This window comes from Stenella coeruleoalba (assembly GCF_951394435.1).
Source record: "Stenella coeruleoalba genome assembly, chromosome: 8".
NCBI lineage: Eukaryota > Metazoa > Chordata > Mammalia > Artiodactyla > Delphinidae > Stenella > Stenella coeruleoalba.
Genome location: NC_137154.1, coordinates 88,431,604 through 88,455,531, shown reverse-complemented (window position 1 = coordinate 88,455,531; position 23,928 = coordinate 88,431,604). Strand labels below are relative to the sequence as shown.

At 39.2% G+C, this 23,928-nt stretch overlaps 2 protein-coding genes across 5 annotated transcripts in view; both read right to left on the bottom strand.

The window, feature by feature from the left end:
- Nucleotides 1-5,035: 5,035 nt before the first annotated feature.
- Nucleotides 5,036-23,564, bottom strand: PTS (6-pyruvoyltetrahydropterin synthase). Of its 4 annotated transcripts, none has more exons than XM_079928942.1 (6): nt 23,285-23,564; nt 21,776-21,855; nt 20,570-20,592; nt 20,141-20,197; nt 17,256-17,326; nt 5,036-5,612 (listed from the first exon to the last, which is right to left on the bottom strand). In XM_079928942.1, exons 1-6 carry the CDS (start codon nt 23,365-23,367, stop codon nt 5,573-5,575), a joined length of 354 nt encoding a protein of 117 aa, XP_079785068.1. In that variant the 5' UTR covers nt 23,368-23,564; the 3' UTR covers nt 5,036-5,572. The 4 variants fall into 4 exon arrangements, with proteins under 4 accessions (XP_079785068.1, XP_079785067.1, XP_079785069.1 ...); XM_079928941.1 differs by lacking the exon at nt 5,036-5,612 and adding an exon at nt 15,625-17,066; XM_079928943.1 differs by lacking the exons at nt 5,036-5,612; nt 20,570-20,592 and adding an exon at nt 15,625-17,066 and having other exon boundaries at nt 23,285-23,423.
- Nucleotides 20,560-23,928, bottom strand: part of BCO2 (beta-carotene oxygenase 2) — a 61,142-nt gene continuing 57,773 nt past the window's right edge. Inside the window, exons 15-16 of the transcript XR_013829360.1 lie at nt 21,776-21,855; nt 20,560-20,592 (exon numbers count right to left, since the gene is read on the bottom strand). The gene's annotated coding sequence lies outside the window, so the exon portion shown is untranslated. The remainder of the gene's footprint in view (nt 20,593-21,775; nt 21,856-23,928) is intronic.

Below are 23,928 nucleotides of genomic sequence, written 5' to 3'. Positions count from 1 at the left end.
CCGAAGCAAAATCCAGGTTCAAAAATACTTCATATTCAATTAGTGATATCTTCCTTGGGCTCAGGAGGCAGGAATTGAAGCAGAACAGGCTCCAAATATTTGCCATCCTTGGTCACTCCTTAAGTGAATCCAGTAAGTGGCAAGCGCAGTGAGTAGCAGAAGAAGAATAAAGGGCTAAAGAAGTATGTAGCTTCACAGTCTCAGGGACAGCTAATCCTGATCTTGACTAATGGGAAGTGATAGACCAAAACAAAAAAAAAAGGCACACAAGCAACGGCAAGGAAGCCCACAGGCTGCATGCACCTCATGCACAGACAAGAGACAGACTATTTATCGCTCCCATACTCCCTTGCCCAATCTTGTTCTTCCACTTGTGGGTTTTCTTGTTTGCAGCTTCGTGTTTTGTAAATTCAATGCATTCCTATTCTGTGTCAGAAACAGCAACTGCCTACCCATTGTAAGGGAAGTGACAATTCACTCTGAGAAAGTAGAAAAGAAAATTAATGTCTTCCAAATCCCGTTACCTCAAAGATTTTTCACACACCAGAAAGGTTCCAGACCTGGTCAACACAATACCTGGTACTGTAGTCCAACTACAATACTGACTATTCAGAGCAAGAAAAAGACTCAGAACAGGGAGAAAATGTAGACAGTACCTTATGGTCTATCAACCCCCAAGTTATTTTTTAAAGTAAGTGTTGAAAACGCTCAGTAAACTTTATTATTTCATGAGAGGTAGTTTTGGCAATTGTCTTAAAGGATAAATTCTGAAGCCAGGCTGCAGGGTTCAATTTCATTTTATTTTACCCCTTATAAGTTACCTTATAAGGTATAAGACCTCGTATAAGTTACTTAACTTCTGTGTACCTTGGTTTCTTCATTTGTAAAATAGGGAGAAAAATAGTAGCTACCTATTGGCTGTTGTAGAAATTAAATCAGTTAATATATATATAAAGCACCCAGAACAGCACCTGGCACAAAGTTAAACACTATATAATTATTTAATGCCTTAAAAAGGCACCACGAACGATACACTGATGTACAAGTAAGCCAAGCATTTCAATACTATATATATATATATATATATATATATATATATATATAATATATAAATATATACAAATAAAATGGTGCCTTAACAAGGACTAAAATTTCTCATTTTTAACTGTTGTAAGAAATGGCTAATGTCTGACTTTTCACCGTCTTTCTCCCTCCAGCCCCACCTTCACCTCCACCCCTCAGGATTCTAAGTAGAATGTCTTCTGGCTTTCTGGGTCAGCTCCTAGGCTCTCTCGTAAAGAATCTAAATAATGAGTAAAGGGGTTAAATTATTCTACATAATAGAGAGCTGGGACAAGGGAGAGGGTGGGAGAAGAGGAAGCAAAGGCAAAGTTTGGGTTGAGTATTGTGTGGGCTGAGATAGAAAGAAGCTTTGGAGCCTCTGTGGACTGAAAGGAGAGGCGAGGCGTTTCCCAAGCACTACTCTTGGTTACAAACCAGTTCTGGCAATGTCGTTCAAGAGATACAAGTGAATATCAGAATTATTTTAATTCTGATTGCTGGGCTGTATTTCTCTGAATGTGGCACAGCAGTGAAACCAGGACATATGTACCATCCCACCCTGCTTTTATGTAAGTTATATCCATATATAGATAAAGTTAAATGTATATACCTAATATAACCAGGAAATAATGTAACATATGCAAAAATACCTGCTTATTTATCGATGCATACATATATAACCTATATGTAAAAATAACTTCAGACTCAGATGCTTGAGTCCAACAAACTCAAAAAGACTTTGGCAAACATAAAATGTGTAGACAAAGCATATTTAAAGAGCTTGGGATATTTTTTGAAATAGTTATTATAATTGTTGAGTCGGGTTTTTTTCTTTTTTTTTTTTTTAAGCCACACAAACCTAGGTTCAAATCCCAGCTCTCAATCTACTGAAACCCCAGATTCCTTTTAGTAAACTGGAGCTGACTCCTACCTTAAAGGGCCTGATGACTGAGATACTGGACACATTGTGACTGACATAATGCTAATTTACAATAAGCCAATAAACGCCAAAAACTTGTTAGTTAACTACACAGACATCAACACAACTTCAAACGAAGGTGGAAGACGTCACACCCCACACCTGGTTAGGCTGCATTTTTTCTTTTCTAAACAGTTTTCTCCTTCAAGAAAGGAACCTTGACGTTCCCCCTAGTTCTTTGGGAATTACTGAAAGTTATTATGGCAACAAATTGAGCCCTAGTTTGCTGAAAAACACATATTGCCTCAGTGTTGCCACCGATCTGTTAGATCTACACTCTACAAGGAACCCTGCTCCTAGGGGCTAAACAGATGGAATGATAAAAGGCATTCTTTGCAAGACCAGCTGAGGCCTCTCTGCCTGGGGTAAATCCACTCTCCACAAGCTGGGACAGGAACTACCCACCAATCTTCATTGTCTGTCCTGCCATAAAGGGAGTACCTTAGTGAGCCCCTGAGTGAGCGCTGCTAACAAATGATGGTGTGGTCATAAGGACAGCAATTTACTAAAAGACCCATGATTCAGAATTCTAGCTTATCTGTGCTTAAATTAGTAGTTGAGGACTAAGACAAATTTTACCCACAAATGGAAATGGAAAATCCCCACGAAGATAAAGTTAGCCAGACGAACAAGTTTGGAGGAAGACGGGATTTTATTTCATATTGCAGTGGTTGTTCTCTAAGCTGAAGCATGTAAAAAATAACACCTATCTGAAGTATACTTTAAAGTTTGGTGTTAAACATTGTAAATCAACTACACTTCAATTAAAAAAAGACGTTTTGGTGTTAAATCTCAAAATTTTTACCAAACCAGTTTCAACCAGTTCTTTACTTTCGGGCACTTTCATACATGCAATAATTATTCAGCACCTGCTCTGTAGGAGGCACTAGGCTAGGTCCTGGGGAAACAATGAATAAGACAGGGCTCTGGTCCTCATGAAGTTGACATCCTCGAGGTGAGTATAGACAATAAACTAACAAGCAAATAAATAAGACAAAAGGAAACATATATGTAATTTTAAAACTGCAAGAAAGGGCACTGTATAGGTATTATGACAGAAAATAACAGAGGATTTCTACCTATACAGGGTGACCAAGGAAGCCTTCAAGAGGGTGATATTTAGGGTGGGATCTGAAGAACAATTAGGTTTTATGAAAGGAATGAGGAATGGGCCAGGGGCAATGGTTGGGGCAACATTCTAGGCAGAAGGGAAGTAAACACAAAGCTCCTGAGAGACACTGCTTTGGGAAAGATCCCCGGTGTTCTCCCTACTTGCTGCAATTAATAAGTTTTTCTCTCGCTTACAAAAAAAAAAAGATCCTGAGGCACGAATGAAGTGAGTGTTCATTAGGATGAGCAAAGGCCAATGTGACAAAAACACAGTGATCATTTTAAGGCTGGGGAAGTAGGCAGTGACTGGATCATAAGGGGCTTGGCAGGCCAATGTCAGGAGTTTGGATTGTATTTTAAAAACAAGAGGAAGCTCTCAAGGATGGGGGATGAGGGGGATGACAGTGTGGAAGAGAACCAAAGTGGAGCAGGACACCAGTTAAGAGGCCATGTCAGAAATCCAGGCAAACAAATGGTGGCAATCCGGACTGCCGTGGTGACATTGGAAATGGAGAGAGAGAGGCAAAAATCATTGTTTATTTAGAGGTAGAACTTTCTGATAGATTGGAGGTAAGAAGTGAAAAGGGGGAGTGGGAATCAAGGACAACTTCCAGATTTCTGGCTTGAAAAAAATGAATGGATGGTGGTCCATACTCATTCCCATGAGTATTTTTAGGGAACTAGTAAAAGAAGATTCTGAAGGAGAAATCAGAAATTCAGTTTTGGAAGTGTTAAGTTTGAGATGTCCACAAGACACCCAACCACCCATATGCGGTTCTATCTGTGCAAACAAAAACTTTAAAAGGTAAAGGCCAACACTAGTTCTATTTCTTCAGGTTGTCCCCAGCCATAGCACTCACATTTATTAAGATATTTGTGAAAAGTAAAAAAGGGTTTTTAAACTTAGTTCATACTTCTTATCATACTAAATTGGGATTTTTCATTGACTAGTAAACTGGTTGTATGAGGGTGAACCTGGGCTTAAGTACCGATGACTTGTTTCTTGGGCATCTTTAAGAATACATGCCTGAGATGTCACTTCTTTAGCCAACAACCAGGAAAGAAAAGGGAAAGGAATTCTAATTCTCTTTTTTAATGATTAATACTTCTGTCTAGATGGTGACAGAATACTGGTAGGAGTGGGTGGGTGGATTTTGAAGGAAGCAAACTAACTGATGAAAGCATAACTGCTGCTTTGAAAATCTTCCAGTGCAAGAATCACTTTCCCCTACTTTTCTTTTATGGTGATAGCAGTTCTCTCAGTAGCTATGCAGAGATAGTGTTTATCTGGGGCATTTTCCAAAATGTCTGTCTTGCAACAGAATCTTGTTATAAAGTTAAATTGTGTGAAACTAACAATGATTTTTCTATGTGCAAGGGAGGCTAGAAATATCCCAGACATAACAAAAGCAAAATGAGCACAATCTGTTTCCCGTCTTTAAGATAATTCCATTTCCAGGAGGAATGTAAAAGTTTGCAGTTTAAAAAACAAAACGGACACTTATCATAGATCTTTTTCACTCTTGCAAAATGAAATGTGCTTTACTCCCCTGGGGTCAAAAAGGGCATGCTACACACTCCCTGCCTACCTCTCCAGCCTCATCTCCTGCTATTCTCCATATCACTTTACACACTAGAATATGTTTAATCCCCTCCCCTTGAGTGTGGGACGGATCTGGTGACTTGCTTCTAAGGAACAACAAACAGAAAAGTGATTAGGTTACCAGGCTGTGGCTTCCATCCTGCTAACGCTCATGTTCTCACTCACACACACCCCACTTTTCTCCCTCCCTCCTCGCCCCCCTCCTCTCACTCTCACTGGCACTCTCCCTCGCTCACTCTGATGAAGGAAGCTGCTCTATGAAAAGGCCTACATGGCAAGAAAGGAAGGCAGGAATGGAGGCCTAACTCCAACAACCAGTGAGGAACTGAATCCTGCTATCAACCGCACAAGTGAGCAAGGAGGCTGATCCTTCCCAGTCAAGCCTTGAGATGCCTGCAGCCTTGTGAGCGACTCTAAGCCAGAGGTCCTAGCTACACCACATCCAGATTTCTGGCACATTAAAAATGTGAAATAATAAATGTTTAATATATGTAATAAATGTAAACATTCATGTAATAAATGTTCAATAAATGCTGTTTTAAGCCCCTACGTTTGGAATAATGTGTCATGCAGCAGTAGGTAAGTAGTATGCTCACCCCGCAGAGTGGTTATAAGGATAAAGTGATGTAACACAAAAAGTATTAGCAAAATGCCTGACACCACAGCAAGGGCCGCGTGACATCAGCTCCATTTCCCTTCCCATCACTCTATCTTCACTGCCGCCACCACACGCATGACACCGTCACCTCCTGTCTAGATTCCTGTAATGACTTCGCAACTGGTTTCTTTGCTTCCCTTTGTGCAGCTGGCTATCTTCCTTAAAAAGCAAGCAAATAAAACTTCAACAGCTCCTTACCCCTGGGTAAAAAAAAAAAAATTTCACATATTGAGGTATGGGGAAGTCATTCTGGCTTATACATGAGTTAACTCAAATGTTATTGCTAACTAAAATAGACTGTTTGTGGCTTACCAAACCTGCACTGTCCATCTGCTTTAATTATTAAAGGAAAAGGGCATGGTGACCAGAAGTGTAAAGAACAGCCATATTAAAAATAAAGATTAAATGCCTCCCTTCCTGGGACGCCAATGCTGGTACTCCTTCGATAAGACTCCCTTCTCAGGTGCCAAGGCCATACTGACTCGCTATGTACATGCTGATCTGGTTTTTTTCAAACGTTGAAGGAATGTATCCCCGACTTGTTTGACATTCTCTGTTCTGACAAGACACAAAACTGTGCTTTGAGCAGTTCCTCAGAGTTATCTGAGAGACTGTCTTCTGGACTATAGTCCTCAGTTTGGCTCAAATAAACCTCTTTCCTATTCCTATTATAGACTGTTTATTGATTATTTTCATCAACACCCTTAAAGAATAAAAATCAAACAAATATTTAAGGCTCTCTAGGCTGTCTGCATCCTGTATTTCCAAGCTAACTTCCCATGGCTCTCTCACACAGCATCACCATTCTATTAAGATTAATCTACTCATTATATCCCAAATATACTTTGTACACTCCCACCCTGGTAATCTCACTTATGAAATTTTACCCTTTCAGTATTTTCTCCCCTTTTCTCCTGAATTCTAAACCAACACCCTCCCTGTCCCATCACTTTAAACACCATTCAGGACTAACCTTGCCCACACTAAGCTTTTCCAAACCTAACCACCCCATAACAATTTTTCCCTTCTCTAAATTAATATTTACTCATTTGGTATTTAAAGTCATCGAGATACAAAATCTAAAAACAGGCAGAAGCAACTTCAGAAAACATCTGTCCAACATTCATTTTGGAGAACTAAGGCTCTGATATGAAAGTGACACAAGTGAGCAGTAATGGCACTTGGACTAGAACTCAAGCCTCAAATTTTTCATGTTATTCAATTCTAAAAATATTTCCCAAATGTCCACTATGTATAAGACACTGTAAAATTTGAGCAGTTTCTACCATTACGCCATTCATTTATTTAATCAGTGAAAATTATTGAGTACTATTTACCAGATACTCTGCTTAGAATAATTTTGCCCACAAGGTATCGGAGTAGTGAAAAAACCAAAAGGTAAAGCAATAATAAAATAGAGCTTACTAAAGTCTCTGATAGCAGGTTCTAGGGAGACTTAGAAGAAATCATCTATATCCTATCTTTGGTCCTTCACTCATCTACTCACTCACTCATTCACTAAATAGACAGACAGACAGACAGTAGGTACACAAACAGAATTCTCACTTTCCTAAGGAGAGCAAGTAGGAAAAAAAATGTTCTCTTGAAGCAACTCATGAACAACAAACACCTGGAGTGTCCCTGTTACTATTAAAAAAATGATGTTTTTCTAATATGATATCAGATCTGCATAATGTGGTATTAAAAAATCTTGAGGGCTTCCCTGGTGGCGCAGTGGTTGAAAGTACGCCTGCCAATGCAGGGGACACGGGTTCGTGCCCCGGTCTGGGAAGATTCCACATGCCGCGAGGCGGCTGGGCCCATGAGCCATGGCCGTTGAGCCTGCGCGTCCGGAGCCTGTGCTGCGCAACGGGAGAGGCCGCAGCAGTGAGTGAGAGGCCCGTGTACCGCAAAAAAAAAAAAAAAAAAAAAAAAAAAAAAAAAAATCTTGAAATGTATACACTATCCTTTTTTTAAGAGTCTGTGCTTGACCCCTCCATGCCACACGGGTTCTTGGGGGCATAGGAGGGAGGCCGGGGAGACCAGGAGAGGAAGGCGGGAGGGGTCCTCCAGGAGGAGCAGGAGAGGAGCAGAGGGCGTTTGCCCTGCCCGCTCGGGCCCAGGTACCCTGCTGAGCTCCCAGGCCAATCCCCTGCCCTCCAAAGCCCGCTCCAGGTCATGTGGGTCCTTGGGGGCATAGGAAAGAAGCCTAGGGGAGAAAAAGAGAGGCAGGCAGGAGGGGCCCTCCTAGACTGGAGGAGCAGGAGAGGAGAGGAGGGCATTTGCCGTGCCCACTTGAGCCCAGGAAGCCTGCTGGGCTCCCAGGTGAGGTCCCCCATCCTCTGAGGCCAGGGGTGGGGGGCACGCCTGGGCCCCTTCTGTTCTATTAAGCCTAAGCCCCACCCCCACAGCCTTTTCCAGCCCTGTGGGTCCTAAGCATAGGCCCCACCCACCACCCAAACCTCACCGTTGCTTAGGCCCTGCCCTCCACAGCCAAGTCCTTCCCCCACCCCTTTTTTTCCCTCCTCCTTTTTTTTTTACTATTGTGGTACCGTTGTACCTTCTAGTTGCTGATTCATCTATATTTTTATTTTTATATTCTTTCTAACGTGTCTGTTAGTTTCCTATGTTACTGTTAGCTTTTTTTTCCTGCTGCCCCATGCTGCTTGCAGGATCTTGGTTCACGAGCCACGAGTCGGGCCGAAGCTCCTGCAGCGGGAGCTCCGAGTCCAAACCACTGGATTAATAGAGAACCTCAGACCCCAGGGAATATTCATCAGACTGAGGTCTCATGGAGCTCCTCATCTCAGCACCAAGACCCAGCTCTACTCAATAGCCTATAAACTCCAGTGTTGGAAGCCTCAGGCCAAACAACCAGTAAGACAGGAACACAGTCCCACTCATTAAAAAAAAAAAAAAAAAAAAGAGACAGCATAAAAATATGTCACAGATGAAGGAACAAGGTAAAAACCTACAAGACCAAATAAATGAAGAGGAAATAGGCAGTCTATCTGAAAAAAGAATTCAGAGTAATGATAGTAAAGATGATCCAGAATCTTGGAAACAGAATGGAGACACGGATTGAGAAAATTCAAGAAATGTTTAACAAAGATCTAGAAGAACTAAAGAAGAAACAGAGATGAACAGCACAATAACTGAAATGAAAAATACACTAGAAGGAATCAAGAACAGAATAACTGAGGCAGAAGAAGGAATAAGTGAGCTGGAAGACAAAATGGTGGAAATAACCGCTCAGGAGCAGAATAAAGGAAAAAGAATAAAAAGAATTGAAGACAATCTCAGAGACCTCTGGGACAACACTAAGTGCACCAACATTCAAATTATAGGGGGTCCCAGAAGAAGAAGAGAAAAAGAAAGGGTCTGAGAAAATATTTGAAGAGATTATAGTCAAAAACATCCCTAACATCTGGAAGGAAATAGTCACCCAAGTTCAGGAAGCTCAGAGAGTCCCATACAGGATAAACCCTAGGAAAAACACACCAAGACACATAATCAAACTAACAAAAATTAAATTCAAAGAAAAAGTATTAAAAGCAGCAAGGGAAAAACAAAAAATAACATACAAAGAAATCCCCATAAGGTTATCAGCTGATTTTTCAGCAGAAACTCTGCAGGCCAGAAGGGAGTGGCAGGATATACTTAAAGTGATAAAAGAGAAAACCTACAACCAAGATTACTCTACTCAGCAAGGATCTCATTCATATTTGATGGAAAACTCAAAAGCTTTTCAGACAAGCAAAAGCTAAGAGAATTCAGCACCACCAAACCAGCTTTACAACAAATGCTAAAGAAACTTCTCAAGGCAGGTAACACAGAGGAGAAAAAGACCCACAAAAACAAACCCAGAACAATTAAGAAAATGGTAATAAGAACATACATATAGATAATAACCTTGAATGTAAATGGATTAAATGTCCCAACCAAAAGACATAGACTGGCTGAACAGATACAAAAACAAGACCCATATATATGCTGTCTACAAGAGACCCACTTCAGACCCAGGGACACATACAGACTGAAAGTGAAGGGATGGAAAAAGATATTCCATGCAAATGGAAATAAAAAGAAAGCTGGAGCAGCAATACTCGTATCAGATAAAATAGACTTTATTTTAAAATAAAGACTGTTACAAGAGATAAGGAGGGATACAACATAATGATCAAAGGATCAATCTAAGAAGAAGATATAACAATTAAAAATGTTTATGCACCCAACATAGAAGCACCTCAATACATAAGGCAAATGCTACAACCATGAAAGGAGAAATCAACAGTAACAATAATAGAAGGGAATTTAACACCTCACTTACACCAATGGACAGATCATCCAAACAGAAAATAAATAAGGAAACACAACCTTTAAATGACACAATAGACCAGATAGATTTAATTGATATTTATATAACATTCCACCCAAAAGTGGCAGAATACACTTTCTTCTGAAGTGCACATGGAACATTCTCCAGGATAGATCACATCTTGGGTCACAAATCAAGCCTCAGAAAATTTAAGAAAATTGAAATCGTATCAAGCATCTTTTCTGACCACAATGCTATGAGACTGGAAATCGATTACAGGAAAAAACCTGTAAAAAACACAAATACATGGAGGCTAAACAGTGCACTACTAAATAACCAAGAGATCACTGAAGAAATCAAAGATGAAATCAAAAAGTGCATAGAAACAAATGACAATGAAAACACGACAACCCAAAACCTATGGGATGCAGCAAAAGCAGTTTTAAGAGGGAAGTTTATAGCAATACAATCTCACTTCAAGAAACAGGAAAAATAAACCATATAACCCTACACTTGAAACAACCTCAGAAAGAAGAACAAAGAAAACCCTAAGTCAGGAAAAGGAAAGAAATCAAAAAGATCAGAGAAGAAATAAATGAAATAGAAATGAAGAAAACAATAGCAAAGATCAATAAAACTACAAGCTGTTTCTTTGAGAAGATAAACAAAATTGAAAAACCCTTAGTGAGACTCATCAAGAAAAAAAGGGAGAGGACACAAATCAATAAAATTAGAAATGAAGAAGGAGATATCGGGACTTACCTGGTAGCGCAGTGCTTAAGAATCCGCCTGCCAATGCAGGGGACATGGGCTCGAGCCCTGGTCCGGGAAGATCCCACGTGCTGCGGACCAACTAAGCCCACGCGCTACAACTACTGAGCCTGTGCTCTAGAGCCTGCGAGCCACAACTACTGAGCCCACAAGCCACAACTACTGAGGCCGCATGCCACAACTACTAATGCCCACAAGCCTAGAGCCCATGCTCCACAAAAAGAGGAGTCACCACAATGAGGAGCCCGCGCACCACAACAAAGTGTAGCCCCCGCTCTCCGCAACTAGAGAAAGCCTATGCACAGCAAAGAAGACCCAACGCAGCCAAAAATAAATAAACTAATAATAATTTTAAAAAGTAGAAATCACAACTGACACCACAGAAATACAAAGGATTATAAGAGACTACTACAAACAACTACTACAAACATTTAGAGAAGAGTTAACACCGATCCTTTTCAAACTCTTCCAAAACATTGCAGAGGGAAAAACGCTCCCAAATTCATTCTATGAAGCCATCGTCACCCTGATACCAAAACCAGAAAAAGATATCACAAAAAAAGAAAATTACAGACCAACATCACTGATGAACATAGATACAAAAATCCTAAACAAAATACTAGCAAACAGAATCCAACAGCACATTAAAAGGATCATACACCATGATCAAGTGGGATTTATCCCAGGGATGCAAGGATTCTTCAATATACGCAAATCAATCAATGTGATACACCACATTAACAAATTAAGAAATAAAAACCATGTGATCATCTAAATAGATGCAGAAAAAGCTTTTGACAAATTCAACACCCATTTATGATAAAAACTCTCCAGGAAATGGGCACAGAGGGAACCTACCTCAACATAATAAAAGCCATATATGACAAACCCACAGCAGGCATCATACTCAATGGTGAAAAACTGAAAGCATTTCCACTAAGATCAGCAAGAAGACAAGGATGTCCACTCTCGCCACTCTTATTCAACATAGTTTTGGAAGTCCTAGCCACAGCAATCAGAGAAGAAAAAGAAATAAAAGGAATACAAATTGGAAAAGAAGAAGTAAAACTGTCACTGTTCGCTGATAACAAGATACTATACATAGAAAATCCTAAAAATGCCACCAGAAAACTACTAGAACTAATCAATAAATATGGTACGGTTGCAGGGTACAAAATTAATGCACAGAAATCTCTGGCATTCCTATACACCAACAATGAAAAATCAGAAAGAGAAATTAAGGAAACACTCCTATTTACCACTGCAAAAAAAAGAATAAAATACCTGCCTAAGGAATAAACCTGCCTAAGGAGGTGAAAGACTTGTACTCAGAAAACTATAAAACACTGATGAAAGAAATCAAAGATGACATAAACAGACAGAGAAATATACCATGCTCTTAGACTGGAAGAATCAGTATTGTGAAAAAGACTATACTACCCAAAGCAATCTACAGATTCAATGCAATCCCTATCAAACTACCAATGGCATTTTTCATTGAATTAGCACAAAAAATTTTATGATTCTTATGGAAACACAAAAGACCCTGAATAGCCAAAGCAATATTAGGAAAGAAAAACGGAGTTGGAGGAATCAGGCTCCCCAACTTCAAACTATACCACAAGGCCACAGTAATCAAGACAGTATGGTACTGGCACAAAAACAGAAATATAGATCAATGGTACAGGACAGAATGCCCAGAGCTAAACCCACGCACATATGGGCACCTAATTTATGACAAAGGAGGCAAGAACATACAAGGGAGAAAAGACAGTCTCTTCAAATAAGTGGTGCTGGGAAAACTGGACAGCTACATGTAAGAGAATGACATTAGAACACTCCCTAACACCATACGCAAAAATAAACTTCAAATGGATTAAAGACTTAAATGTAAGTCCAGACACTATAAAACTCTTAAGAGGAAAACATAGGAAAAACACTCTGACATAAACCACAGCAAGATGTTTTTTGACCCACCTCCTGGAGTAACAGAAATAAAAACAAAAATAAACAAATGGAACTTCATTGAACTTAAAAGCTTTTGCACAGCAAAGGAAACCATAAACAAGACAAAAAGACAACCCTCAGAATGGGAGAAAATATTTGCAAATGAAACAAGAGACAAAGAATTAGTCTCCAAAATGTACAAACAGCTCATGGAGCTCAAAATCAAAAAATCAAACAATCCAATTAAAAAATAGGTGGAAGCTACACTCAACAATAAGAATGAACCATAGCTTAATAATATCAAATAGGGACTTCCCTGGCAGTCCAATGGTTAAGACTCTACACTTCCACTGCAGGGGCATGGGTTCAATCCCTGGTTGGGGAACTAAGATCCCACATGCTGCGCCGTGTGGCCCAAATAATAATAATAATAACAATAATAATATTAATATCAAATAAAATATTTAAGTAATTAAGTCTAGAACATTAGTGTACAATGTTCTGTTTACAAAGTGAAAAAGTTAAAAAATATGTTATATAAAGATATATAGTTTTAAGGAATATATATGTGTATATATATTCCCTATAAATTGTATACATGTATACATATACATACATATATGCAAATCAAAGGAATAATGAACCCAGATTTTGAATGATGGTTACTTCTAGCTGAAGGAAAAGGAGGATGGACGGAGTACATATGACTAGATGTCAGTTGTCAAGATCTCAGTTTTTATACTGGGTTGTGGCTTTATAGATGCTTATTATCTTATTAAATATAACCAGCTAACAGACTGAAAAGAGGTTCTGAATGGATCAGTGGCAAGAGTGTGTCATAAACCAAGGATTATGCATAATACAATTCTGTATACCTGAATGCTTTTTAAAAAGGTTTATGGCTTTGTATTATATAAAATTTTGTCTATTTAAAGAAAATGTTAAATTTAATGTAAAGTACTTATTCAGGCTGTGTTTATACATCAACTAGACGTATATAAAAACATTATATAAAATATTTTTAAAATCCTAAAAAAAAAAAAAAAATGGGTGGAAGACCTAAATAGACATTTCACCAAGGAAGACATGCAGATGGCCAAGAGGCACGTGAAAAGATGCTCAACATCACTAATTATTAGAGAGATGCAAATCAAAACTACAATGAGTTGCAGATACAACTACTATGGAAAACAGTACAGAGGTTCCTTAAGAAACTAAAATTAGAACTACCATATGACCCAGCAATCCCACTACTGGGCATATACCCTGAGAAAACCATAATTGAAAAAGACACATGTACCACAATGTTCACTGCAGCACTATTTACAATAGCCAGGTCATGAAACCAATCTAAATGTCCATTGAGAGATGAATGGATAAAGAAGATGTGGCACATATATACAATGGAATATTACTCAGCCATAAAAAGAAACAAAATTGAGTTATCTGTAGTGAGGTGGATGGACCTAGAATCTGTCATACAGAGTAAAGTAAGTCAGAAAGAGAAAAGCAAATACCATATGCTACCACATATATATGGAATCTAAAAAACAAAAAGAAATGGTACTGATGAACTAGTTGCAGGGCAGGAATAAAGAGGTAGACATAGAGAATGGACTTGAGGACATGGGGTGGGAGGGGGAAGCTGAGGTGCAGTGAGAGAGTAGCATTGACCTATATACACTACCGAATGTAAAATAGTTGGCTGGTGGGAAGCAGCTGCATAGCACAGGGAGATCGGCTCAGTGCTTTGCGATGACCTAGAGGGGTGGGATAGGGAGGGTGGGAGGGAGGCTCAAGAGGGAGGGGATATGGCGACATGTGTATGCATATGGCTGATTTGCTTTTTTGTGCAACAGAAACTAACACAGTATTGTGAAGCAATTATACTCCAATAATGATCTATTTAAAAAAAAAAAAGAAGAATATACATTTCAACTTCAGGATAGCTGTTCTTCTGGGGAAAGAGAAAAAATGAGCCCCCCATCTTTTCCTCCAGAGAAAAGGTCACTCTACCAGGATGGACTGATGGACTCTTGAGATGCACAGTTCAAGATTAGGAAGAGGTGGGAAGAAGAGAAAAGCTAATTGATGTAGGGTAATTTAAAAATAAGTGACAGGGACTTCCCTGTTGGCGCAGTGACTGGGAATCCGCCTGCCAATACAGGGGACACTGATTAGAGCCCTGGTCGGGAAGATCCCACATGCTGCGGAGCAACTAAGTCCGTGAGCCACAACTGCTGAGCCTGTGCTCTAGAGCCCTCATGCCACAACTACTGAAGCCCACGCACCTAGAGCCCGTGCTCCTCAACAAGAGAAGCCACCACAATGAGAAGCCCACACACCGCAACAAAGGGTAGCCCCCGCTTGCCACAACTAGAGAAAACCACGCGCAGCAACAAAGACCCAATACAGCCCAAAAAGTAAATAAATAAATAAGTGACAAAGAGGCATGGACAGAAATGCAAACCAGTTGAGAAAAGGGGAACTGTATTGGAGTGTGGTTTGTAAATAAGAGGCTACAGAGTAATGTGGGTTTACAGAAAATTGAAAAGGAGAGAAAAAGAGATATAGGAAGTGTTACTGGGGTGTATCAAAGGGAATTTATTAACAATTTTAGACGAGAGCCAAGTAAATTATTAGAATTCCTTAAAAAAAAAGTGTGTGCTTGAGAGTCAGACTGAGTATCAAACACTCAGTTTGCTATTAATTTGCTGAGTGAGCTTAGGCAAGTAGCTTAAACTCAGTTCAATTTTAATTTTCTCATCTGTAAAGTGGGAATAATACCTTGCATGGAAGCTGTGGGAATTAAAACATAAAGTGCCTTAGCAAATTATCGCTATCCTGCCTTTCAAGTAATCAATACAAAATATACATGAATAAGTAACATAAAAATTGTGTTGATAACTAAAACACATTTAAATTTAATCAAGTGGGCATTGTATTATTGTCAAAATTTACCATAGGACTTCCCTGGTGGCGCGGTGGTTAAGAATCCGCCTGCCAATGCAGGGTACACGGGTTCAAGCCCTGGTCTGGGAAGATCCCACATGCCGCGGAGCACCTAAGCCCGTGAGCCACAACTACTGAGCCTGCGCTCTAGAGCCCGTGAGCCACAACTACTGTAGCCCGCGCGCCTGGAGCCTGTGCTCCACAGCAAGAGAAGCCACCGCAGTGAGAAGCCTGCGCACGGCAAGGACGAGTAGCCCCCGCTCGCCACAACTAGAGAAAACCCGCACGCAGCAACGAAGACCAAACACAGCCAAAAATAAATAAATAAACAAATTTATCTTAAAAGAACTTTAAAAAAAAAAAAAAAATTTACCATAGAATTCCTGTAGTTAATAACTCTCCAAAATAAAAGTGTACTCCTTGGAAAATTTTTTTAGTATAGTAATCACCACACATGTCCTTTTACTATTTTCAGGCAGCAACATTCTAAGAGTCCATTGTGTACTAGTTGCTATGTGGAGAGAAAAATGAAACCCTATATTTAAGAAGTCCAGAATACAAATGAGAACACAAGTGAGAACAGTTCTTTTTGCAAAGAAAGCAAACACGTTCTTGTGGATTTAGGCATCAGAAAAAGATACCAGGGATGAAAAATATAGTTCAACTAAGCAGATAAATTTAGTGATCAGAACAAAATGGAATTAATTAGGAAAAACTGTATATAAGAGATCCTTTACAGAGTAATATATCCTTTTCATGTTGATTATTTTAACAGGGTTTAATACATGTGATTATTCTTCAGCCTTCTGAGTTTAAATTGTTCATGTAGCCACAAGGTCTGGAAACACAGACAAATATACATAAGCAGTTTACTGATCTTCCATGATTATGTTCAATGTGCTATTCCTCACTAGCAGTTCATAGTTCAATAAGCTGTGCAAATGTGCAATGAACAATGTGTATTAAAGCAACATTCCCATCAGTCCTTGTACACCTATTTACAATGCATTGCCTCAGATGATTTGTGACTAATTTTCACTGAATAAACTTGCACCTTTAGCATATTCTAGAAGTGATCAAGGGAGCTCAATCTACTAAGAAATAGAATGTTGTCTATGTTTCTAGACTTGGTGATCACCTGTATTTTATTTTTTATAAGATTCACCTACTGTAAGTCTTATAAACATTTTTGCCATTTACATTATACCAAGAAAAAAAATGAATACTACAAATGATATAATGGAAAAAACAGATTTCTTTTGCTTTCATATAATTCTACACCAAACATTTTGCTGAAATGATTTTAATCTATAGATGAAAGACTCTTTAAATGATACTCAGAATACATTACAAATTTGATTTTAAAATAGATTTGAGTCTAAAACAGGTCTTATTCACAATGATTCCAATAAATCAAGTGCTCCAGAACTCAATATGGAGATGCAACAATTATGTGATGACTTCTTAATCGTCCAAGGGGATAAAGATCTTCTTCAAATATGGAAAAAAATTAAATCATTCTATAGTATTAACTTCTAAGAGTTATTCTCCTTTATAGACTACAATATTATTATCAGTTTCATATACTTTTACTTTATAAAGAACTCCTATAGGAAGAAATTTCTGGAGGTTTTCCCAGATATATACAGCTACATTTTCTGTCGTGCTGTAGAAGAAAAGGAAAGAAGATCAAAAGGCAAATAAACAAAACTTCATGTTTAATACTTACAGAGAATAGAAATTCTAGTTTTAAAAGATATTACACTAAAACTTTAGAAATCACACAATAATCAAGTAAAATGTTAAAATCGATTCTTCTTTCTTACTATTTACATAAAGTAAGATAGTCACTCACCTTACAACATCTGCAAAATACGGCACATCCAGATCCAGATTCTTATGATCAAGGGGCTTCATAATTGCCTCCTATAGACAAAACAAAGGAAAAACATCACTAATTCCATTTATGACTCATATTCCAAAGTATCCTACCTTTGCCTCTAAACCTTACCTTATCATTTAGTCACTAACTCGATACTTGCAAGTACTTGGTGTCTTATAAAACAATCTCAGAAAGTTTAAAGTTGTAAAATAAAGTAAGGCCTAGCTCTCCACAATGACTGGATATTCTCATTACTGAATGCAAAGAGGTAAGAAACCAAAAAATAGAGAATTCACTGGAGCTTTCTCATAACAAGCCATTGTGATTCAGAATTTAGTTTAATACTTCTTGAATTTTGTCCAAAATGTTACTAGAAATACTTCTCCCTAACAGTCTCACCTTCAGCACAATGCCACAATTTAATTAGGACAAACATTCAATGAGTACTACATTTATAAAGCAGATTGAGACTAAAATTATGTAAGGAGTTCTAAATTTCTGCTGTAAGGTGTAATTTAAGAATGCTCTCGGGCTCTTAGAAGAAAAAATAAAAACATGTAAAGACTATTGCTTCCTAATACTTGTATTAGGAATATTAAACATAATGTTTTTCTTTATCAATGGCAAGAATTGTAATTGCCTTATTCTTTGTAAATTTTTACTTTTAGCTATTGTAAAACATCTAAGCAATCTAAAAAATACAATAAACTAGTGAATATAACAAGAAAGAAACAGACTCTCAGATGAAGAGAACTAGTTGTTACCAGTGGGGAGAGGGAAGGGAGGAGGGGCAGTAAAGGGGTAGGGGATTAAGGGGTACAAACTATTATGTATAAAATAAGCTATAAGAATATATTGTACAACATGGGGAATATAGCCAATATTTTATAATAACTATGAATGGAGTATAACCTTTAAAAATTGTCAGTCACTATACTGTACACCTGTAAATTATATAATATTGCTCATCAACTATATTTCAATAAAAAAAGCATTTGTGAAACAATCTAAGTTTCCATATGGTATGGTTCCAAGAAAGGTACATTAATGACAACAATAGCAATCATTGTCTGAACAAAATCAGAATCATATTAAAAAAAGTAAGTTCTAAACCAAACAACTTTTAAAATAAATCAAATGATATCCATATGGATATCAAGAAAATAAACCTTTGTTTAATCTTTGTTTAATTGAAAATTCCAGTTCAGATCTCAACTTTTCCATTGAAGCCTCTTCTACAGGGCTCCTTCTAATTTGACTCTGTATGCCATGATCAGCCACTTTTACTCATGTAAAAGTACTAAAGTGTGTGGTGTGTGGTATCCCTCAGGTATGCAAATATGGAGAAAAAGTGTAGAGAACCTCTCCTTTAGTATTTAACTGTATGCCTGCTTGGGGTGCCTCTTATATTTCTCAAGTTGTTGTCTTGTATTTGTGTGTGCGTGTGTGTGTGTATATATATATATTTTTTTATGTCACCAGTAAATGTAAGCACTCTGACTTTACAGCTTTCCTACAGTACTTTGAGCACAGTACTGTTTGTTCATTCACTCATTCTCCTATTCATTTATTCAAGCAACACTTATTGAGCACTTACTATTCTTTACCTGCTATAAAAAGTCACGTGAGAGCTTCCCTGATGGCGCAGTGGTTAAGAATCCGCCTGCCAAAGCAGGGGACACGGGTTCGAGCCCTGGTCCGGGAAGATCCCACATGCCGCGGAGCAACTAAGCCCATGCACAACAGCTACCGAGCCTGTGCTCTAAAGCCCGCATGCCACAACTACTGAAGCCCACACGCCCAGAGCCTGTGCTCTGCAACAAAGAGAAGCCACCGCAGTGAGAAGCTCTCACACCACAACAAAGAGTAGCGCCCGCTCGACGCAACTAGAGAAAGCCTGCGCACAGCAACAAAGACCCAACACAGCCATAAATAAATTAATTAATTAAAAAAAAAAGAAAGTTTAAAAAGTCATGTGAGCACTCTGTGGCTAACAGCTATGTCTCATTCATCATTGGATTCCTAGTACTCAGCTCAAAGACTGATGCAAAGCAGGCATACTTATTGAATATATGGGAGATTAGTAACGTGAAAGAAGTAATGATTATTAATAACAGCATTTTTATGAAACAAATGTCAAATTTTAGAACAAAATAAGGAGCAAAGCTGAAACAAAGTAAACAGGTGAAATGAAGGCATTTTAAAAACTAAGGTGGATGGAAGAAAATCTAATCTCAACTTTGTAAAGGACTAACTACATGACCTAGGGCAAGTCAGTTGGTTAACTGTTCAGCATCTCTCAATCTCAACCTATGGAATGAAGAAGTTGGCTTAGATAACCTCTGAGGTCTCTTACAATCCAAGAATTCTGTAATGATATAATCAGTAAGTCTTTTACCGAACAACCTCTTTTTTGTTATCCCTATGATGAACTGCCCCAGTGAGTTTATAATAAAGCTAAAGTGAATAAAACAGGGTAGTACTAAAATCTGTGATCAAAGGTGTAAGGAAAATTCACAGAAGAAGCAGAAAGTTTCAAAAAGAAAGCTGTGTCTTGAAAGAAGGGCAGAATTCGTTAAACAGAGAAAATCAGGATACACCAACAAAAAATACAAGATGAGCACGCTACATTTATTCCTATCATTGTAAGACAACCATGACTAATTTCCATTAAGTCATCCAAACACCTTTAGGAGAACATTGAGAGAAGTTCCTCCAACTACTACCCCACTCCCTCACCCAATTCCACTTGCCAGGTCATAGGACCTCTGATGATACTTGGTTGGGGAAGTGAAAAGGGGGCCATCAAATATTATATTCAGAAGAGAGCACAAAATAAGCATCCAACATGCCATTACCTCCATATACTCTTTGAGGTCAGTCAAATTCATGACCATTCCTGTAACAGGATCAATCTAAAAAGTAAACAAAGGTGAATATTACTATAACATGCTCTTCATATTTAAACCTCTGGTAAATTATTAAGCTGCACAATGTGCAGAAATTGTCCCCACATTGGCCTTCATCCCCGAGACAATCCATCTCAGCATGGAAACACCAAGTGCTCTAGGCTTCCTTTTCACTGTACTGCTCTTCTATCTGTCCACATACAGCACATTAAAGAGGACATTTTGGGAGAGGAAAGGCCTGAAATGGCAGCAGCTCACCATACACAAAGACCAACAATGAAGCAATACTGATTTGAACAGAATTTTTCAGCACAGAATCCATCACGTTGGCTGAAAGAGGGCCCAGCAATGTGCACAAACCACATTTTCAGCACGTACCTCTCCATGTACTGTCACCACAACTATGGGGAAGAAAACAAAATACCAAAAAGAAACATGACTTTCAACAGAGTAACATCCAAACACAAGTTACTAACATAAATTATTAGATCTCACCCCACAAAGCTATATTTTCCCCCAGAACATCTTTTAGTTTAGATCTTTTTATCAACCAAGGCAGAGGAACTTAGAGGTGCTTAGCCAAGGCCAAAAAGGGTATAAATTCTGTTTATGATGCACTTGGAAGGAATCTCCACTAGGTAAGATCAAGATGCTGCTTGATCACTGCCTGTAAAAGTAGAAAATATACAGGAAGAAATTCAGCTACACACTGAGCTGGTCCAAGTACCTTTCTGAGCAAGCAAAACTACTACTGGGCCTAAAATTCTTATTCCTTTACTCATGTGAATGTAAACACAGTTTATAGTAATGCTCTGTAAATTAACAAGTACTTGTATGAAACTTCTGAAAAATCTTGATGATCAGAGTGCTCTACAAATTAATGACTTTTTCATATTTTTTTCAGCTCCATACAGACACCATTAGGTATTATGTGATAAGTGAGCAAACGGAGAATGAGAGATATCATAGGTCAAGTAAGTTAGGCAGTAACTAAACTAGAAATCCCAAACTTCTGACATCTTTTCTGGTCTTTTTACTCCATCATACCATATGCTGTGATGCTCTATGGCTTACATAGCTGTTTTGTGAGATATCATCTGTATCTCAAATAATCAAGTCCCTTGTCCTTGCATAAATTAATTACTTTCTTGGAACACTACTGTCAAAGTTTTAGACCCAACCTATTTTCCTGCCATGCCGCATATCTTGAGCCAATATGCTCCCTTTGTCAGTCATTATTTACTCAATGAATACAGTCTAATTTTAACATTGACCTCAGCAATACCTAATTAGAAGGAAACATGGTGCCAAAAGAACGTCATGTACTCTTAAGGCCAAGGAAAAAAGTATTTAAGCCATTCACTGTTTTGATCTATAACAGCAGACAATTGCATAGTAAAACTTAAGATACATCCAACTAAGGCAACAGATCTTTTCATTTTGAACTTCCATTTAATTTCTCATTCAAGGCTCAAAGCATTCATGTTCTGTCCATAAGGTTTCTTATACTCATTTAGACTGTATATGCTGAACACTCTTTCATCACTACCGAAAGGGCTAAAATTTCACCAGTTTTTCTCTCACCTTTATAATTGTGCCCATGGCCATTTGGGTTGTTGCATTTCCCAAACAGTTTCAAGTTTTCCTCATTACTCAGAGATTTGCTGACCAAAAAAAAAAAAAAAAAGTCAACATGATACATGTTCAGATACCTTCTCTGTTCCCTACGCTTATTGTTTGCTCTAGCCTTTGAAAAACTTCACAACTTACTATTCTTTAGCTCATCAAATGGAGAGTCATAAATCAATTTGATTTCATTACTCAATTTTATGTCAGGAACCAGTGTATGCCCCCTAATTAGAGGACTATACCATACAAATTAGCTTAAGTAAATTCAACATCCTTGTTCCACAGCAAGACTTCAACAACTGATCTGCTCAAGGCCCTTCCATTTTTCAATTCAACATTTACTGAGTACCTACTACATACTAGGCACAGGCTGAATGAAGCAAGGGCACATGGTGATTAAAACAGAAAAAGACGCTTATCCTCAAGTGGCTTAAAATCTCATTCCCCCTGAAAAATAATTACATGACCTAGTACATCTTCTCTTTAAAATCTTGCTTCATTATCCCTCAACTATTGCCTACTGATAACTTCAATCCATTCAGGGGTATTCAAAGCAGGTTAAATTTTAAAAGTACAATACTCAGCCGTTGTTCCAGGCAGAAATCCGTTTTCTTAATGGATTTTTATACATATACCTGTCCAATCAACTGTGCATCTTCAATGAGGCCGTACCACTCTCATATGTTTGAGCTTCCTATTACATAACCCCTTTCTTTTTTGAGACTCTCTTTATTACTTTCCTTTCTCCTGCTCATCTACTTCTTACATTTAGAGTACTACAGTTCACAAAGCTTTTGCACAAAATTATCTCACTGTACTCTCCACAAAATTGGCCAGTTTGTACACTGCAGATAGAAAACTGTGACAGGTCTTGATCACTGCTGCACCCCTGTTACCTAGCACAAGACCTGACAACAAATACCTGTCCAAGGAATAAATGGATAGGTGAATACTGTTAGGTAGAAATTATCCTCATTTTGCAGACGAGGAAACAGATGCTCAGAGAGTGGAGCTTGCTAATGAGTGGCAAAACCCTGCTCAAAATCAACTCTTCAGTGCGATGAAGCAGTATGAGTACTCTGGGCTCAAATCCCAACTGCGCTGCTTGCTCTCAGGAAAGTGAACATCTGGGTTCATTTTCTCTTCGGTATAAAGTGGACAAAACTCGCCTTGCTGTAACTGTATTAGCTATGGGTAGCTAACATGTACTGAGTGTTTACGATGTGCCTGGCACTGTGTAACCTGGGCGAGTTCAACACCTTTCAACGTCACATCGATCCCCAGAAGGCTGGTAGACGCCGGTCGCGGGTGTTATAACGTCATCAACGAAGCCTGGTGGCCGCAGGAGTGCACCGCGCCCCCCGCCCTCTCATCAGCGGGCACCCGTACCCCTCCCGCACCCGGGACCCAGCTCCGGAGCTCGAAGGTGCTGCCCCCACCACTGGTACTGTAGGCACACCCCACCTGTGGAGCCGATGGGTCGCGCTGAAGGAGACCAGGCGGGACACTCGCGCCCGCCGGCCAGGGCCCGAAGCCGCCGCGCTCATAGTTTTGCAAGCCCGCGTCCCCTCCAGCGCCTCCCGCCCTAGGCCCGCCACCAGGCTGAGAAAGGGGATGGGGGAAAGGCCCGTCCGCGGCTGCGCAGTGCGGACGGCGCCCGGCAGACGTGCTCTCTGCTTCACCCTGCGACTGGGCTCCCTCTGCCGGCCTGGAGGCCGTAACAGGCGTTTCTTGCTATCTCAATCTCTTGGGAGAGCAAGCGATCAGAGAGCTGGGTCCGCCTTAGAGCGGTCAAATAAGGTGGGTGGGGTCTTAGTGTACTTCATTTTTACGTCTGCTCAATGAGGTCCCTCTCACTCCCTTCTAGAAAGCCCTGGGTTGTAGAAACCTCCAGTCGCTGCTTACTCTGCGACGAGTCCCAGGGCCAGCCTACTTACAGCTTAAAGGGAGCAGAAATTTGAGTGCACGTGTGGGACCACGTGGCTTTAAGAAATGATACTACCTTTGGACTATTTGTAAAGATTCTTACAAAGGGAAACTCTCGAGCTGTCCTTATCATCCATATGCATGCATGGAGCCGTTTATCACTCTGGGTTGCTGCAGCATAA

Bases quoted from the DNA above. Each gene is read 5' to 3' on its own strand.
- PTS (XM_079928941.1), bottom strand. From the start codon at position 23,367: ATGAGCGCGGCGGCTTCGGGCCCTGGCCGGCGGGCGCGAGTGTCCCGC. The intron at 21,856-23,284 runs GTGGGGTGTGCC...TTTTTTGGTCAG, and splicing joins GCGACCCATCGGCTCCACAG to CAAATCTCTGAGTAATGAGG. The intron at 20,198-20,569 runs GTACGTGCTGAA...TTTACTTTTTAG, and splicing joins TGGTGACAGTACATGGAGAG to ATTGATCCTGTTACAGGAAT.